General features: G+C 38.3%; 1 protein-coding gene across 1 annotated transcript; it reads left to right on the top strand.

Annotated features, from left to right (window-relative positions):
• Positions 1 to 340: 340 nt before the first annotated feature.
• LOC131956260 (periaxin-like) lies at positions 341 to 3,131 on the top strand (the record flags this gene model as incomplete). The annotated part of the gene is made up of 2 exons (XM_059320687.1): positions 341 to 1,191; positions 2,991 to 3,131. Coding segments are annotated over 2 exons (992 nt in total), but the record flags the coding sequence as incomplete, so codon positions are not given.
• Positions 3,132 to 3,801: the final 670 nt, after the last annotated feature.

Genomic DNA, 3,801 nt, shown 5'->3' with positions numbered 1-3,801 from the left:
TATAAATTAGAAATAGAGAAGTAATACTCGCATTTGTAGTTTAGAGTATTGTTTGTATGCATTAAAGAACGAGACTTCAATAGAAGAGGTATCGTCCTTAGCCATCAGTTTATGAAATAGAAATGAAAGAAACATCGATTTTTGTTCTCCAACTGTTTTTTTTAAAGACAATCACTGGTTGATAGGAATATAATTAAAAGTGGCTTCATCGAAGAGCGAGGTTGCATGAAAACATTACTGGTATATGCGAGAGTCACTTGGGTAGTTTGTGGAGTTACCGCTGTGGACAGAAGAAGTATGAGTTACCAGTAGGGACTACAGAAAGATGAGTTACCACTAGGAACAGCAGAAGTCAAGAAGAAGTTACCAGAGTTACCACTAGGAACAGCAGAAGTCAAGAAGAAGTTACCAGAGTTACCACTAGGAACAGCAGAAGTCAAGAAGAAGTTACCTGAGTTACCAGTAGGAACAACAGAAGTCAAGAAGTTACCAGAGTTACCACTAGGAACAACAGAAGTCCAGAAGTTACCAGAGTTACCACTAGGAACAACAGAAGTCAAGAAGTTACCAGAGTTACCACTAGGAACAGCAGTAGTCAAGAAGAAGTTACCAGAGTTACCACTAGGAACAACAGAAGTCCAGAAGTTACCAGAGTTACCACTAGGAACAACAGAAGTCAAGAAGTTACCAGAGTTACCACTAGGAACAGCAATAGTCCAACAGTTACCAGAGTTACCAATAGGAACAACAGAAGTCAAGAAGTTACCAGAGTTACCACTAGGAACAGCAGTAGTCAAGAAGAAGTTACCAGAGTTACCACTAGGAACAACAGAAGTCCAGAAGTTACCAGAGTTACCACTAGGAACAACAGAAGTCAAGAAGTTACCAGAGTTACCACTAGGAACAACAGAAGTCAAGAAGTTACCAGAGTTACCACTAGGAACAGCAATAGTCCAACAGTTACCAGAGTTACCACTAGGAACAACAGAAGTCATGAAGTTACCAGAGTTACCACTAGGAACAACAGAAGTCAAGAAGTTACCAGAGTTACCACTAGGAACAGCAGAAGTCAAGAAGTTACCAGAGTTACCACTAGGAACAACAGAAGTCAAGAAGTTACCAGAGTTACCAATAGGAACAACAGAAGTCAAGAAGTTACCAGAGTTACCAAAAAAAGACCAACAGAAGAATGTATTACCAGAATGGACAGTAGAATGGCTAATTAATTTAAAAAAAATCTATCGGTTTCGTCTTGTAAAAAAATTTATAGTCTATCAGACACAGGCATTTTTAAAGTTATGTTTAAAAACATTGTTTTGAACAAAGCATGAACTTCTTTCATTTCCGTTTTAAATTTTCATATATCCCCGTTAACTGTACCGAGCAATACCTAAACTAGTCGCTTTTAACATTCGCGTAAAAAATAGCAGCACAAATATTTTATTAATCAAAATCATCTCTCCAGCGACAATACTATTAAGGATTCAAATTTCAATAAATATTTTTTTTATTGTGTGTATGATAGGGGGGGGGGGGGGGGGGATGATGACGTCCTTTAAAAATCAACCAGGGTATGATTGCACGTCCCCCAAAAAAAAACCAAAATGTCTGCGTGTCACATCTCAGCATGAAAATAATACACCAATTTTTAAACCGTTTTTTTAACCACTTCCCCCCTGCATGAATAATTAAATAACAGCTAGTACAATCTCCCAGTAAAGTCAGTTCTCTTTTCAATACGTCACTTATCGTCTGCCATTTTGGTCTTAAAACGTCCCACTTGAGTTTATCCCTTATTTCAGCATCAATGGATTTATACAAAAAATTGAAAATAAAACAATTTTCGAATTATGCCGTTACTCTTGTACCAGACATTAAAAAGTTGGAATCAATAGCTAGTTAAGACAATTAAACCCCATGAAACGGAATTTGGATCCGCGGTTAGGAGATATAAAAATATAATATGATAAATATTTTTTTTATTATAATGTGCGGATCAAAACGGGTTGTGGAGAGCGGATCACACCGTTTTTCAAATGTGCTTTCGATGTACGGGGGGTTTAGTGCGGATAAACAAAAACATGGATCGCAAAAGCTGAAAAGTTACCTGGCAGGAAACAAAACAGAAAATAATGTCGGCTTAAGTGGCTCGCGACAACAGAGGCAAAAAAAAAAAAAAAAAAAAAAAAAAAATCTCACACACAATAGCGAGAACTGGACACGACAAGCACAGTGTGAGCAGCCCAGTCCCAGCCGTAACTGAACTCTTCCGTCACGTGCGCACGAGCAGAGAGGTGCGGAATTAACATGAGGCCAAAACATCTTGTGAGTAGAACACCCCCCCTCCTCTTCCCCGAACTCACCTCCCTTCATCTCCCCCTCCCACTTACTCACTCTTTCATCTTGTTGCGATTATTATTTTATTTTCTCAATACGGAGGTTTTTTTTTTTAATTCGTATAATGCTCTCAAGGTTCTACCAGCACCCCCCCCCCCCCTCTTGCACTTCTCGCCTTCTACCCCTCCCTGCATCCTCGCTCCCCCCACCCACACGTCCTGTCCCCACCCCTCACGCTCCCACCCTCATTGCTTTGTTTAACCCGGCCTGTCAATGATCGAATGATACGCGAGCCATGGATATTGGAAACACCGCCCCCCACACCTCCCACCTTCACCCCGTCTCACCTCGGGTGAGTTGACAAATCCATGGATACAACAACACAAAAGTGGATAAAATACAGGTTTGTGGATACACTTGGAAATTTGTGGATAAAACTTGTGGTTTGTGGATTTATTGAAAAAAAAAAGCAACAATCAAGGATAGTGGTCCTGAAATTAGAGCGAATTTATAAAAAAAAAAAACAATGGATACAATTTTTTTTTTTTGATAATGCAATCTATGCTACTAGCCGCGTTATTTAACATCGCTTCTTTACCGAACAATTATAACAGTTATCTAACTTTTTTCCCCATGTCTAAAATACCCAGCAGCATTACTTCCCCTACCATAGAGCAAAACCAAATAAATATCAGATGAGACTCAATAGCAGACGACAGCAACCCTTCCAGGAGAGACATCTCCAGTTCATGGCAATTCTGATCCAACTCAGCAATAACGAGTACCCGGATTAAGTTAACATATTATTTATATATAGATACTATTACAAAAGTAACAACATTTATACTGTGACCCCCAAAGGGCTTGTAAGTCTCTTTGCTTCTCTTACTTAAAATTTGAAATCTCGTTAGCCAGGGTCAGGTGAATTCTCAAACTATCCTTATCAGTTTTTACGATTTTAAATAACAATAGCGTAAGTAACTTTTTTTTTAATGATTTAATGTAAGCATATTCGCAATAGGTTTAAAAAAAATATTAGCTGGCTGGTATGATAAGAAGTTGGTGACCTACTTACAATCCATATTAATGGGCGAAAGTTAAGGGTGTGACTAGCCCAATGTATTGTTAAACATAAATAGATATTCGCACGTATGCATACAAACCCTAACATTCACACACACTCACTCAGATAAACACCCGAACACACACATAAAAACATACACATGTATTTTGTATTTTAAAAAAAATGCCCGTAGATTTTGATCACTTACACAAAATATTACAACAGACGAACTAATAAAGAGCTACAAAAATATTTTTTTTAAATCTCTAATATTTTACATCCCTCTGATTCACGAAGCGCTACTTTTGTCTAATCCTCGCACCCGATACCCGGTGACCCGAGTTCAAATCCCAAATGGATCTTCTATGTTCGACAATTTTTTCCAACAACAAAACCTTCCT

The sequence above is a fragment of the Physella acuta genome, unplaced genomic scaffold (assembly GCF_028476545.2).
Source record: "Physella acuta isolate Inbredline_101_S28 unplaced genomic scaffold, ASM2847654v3 ptg001141l, whole genome shotgun sequence".
NCBI lineage: Eukaryota > Metazoa > Mollusca > Gastropoda > Physidae > Physella > Physella acuta.
This window is presented reverse-complemented; position numbering and strand designations above follow the sequence as displayed.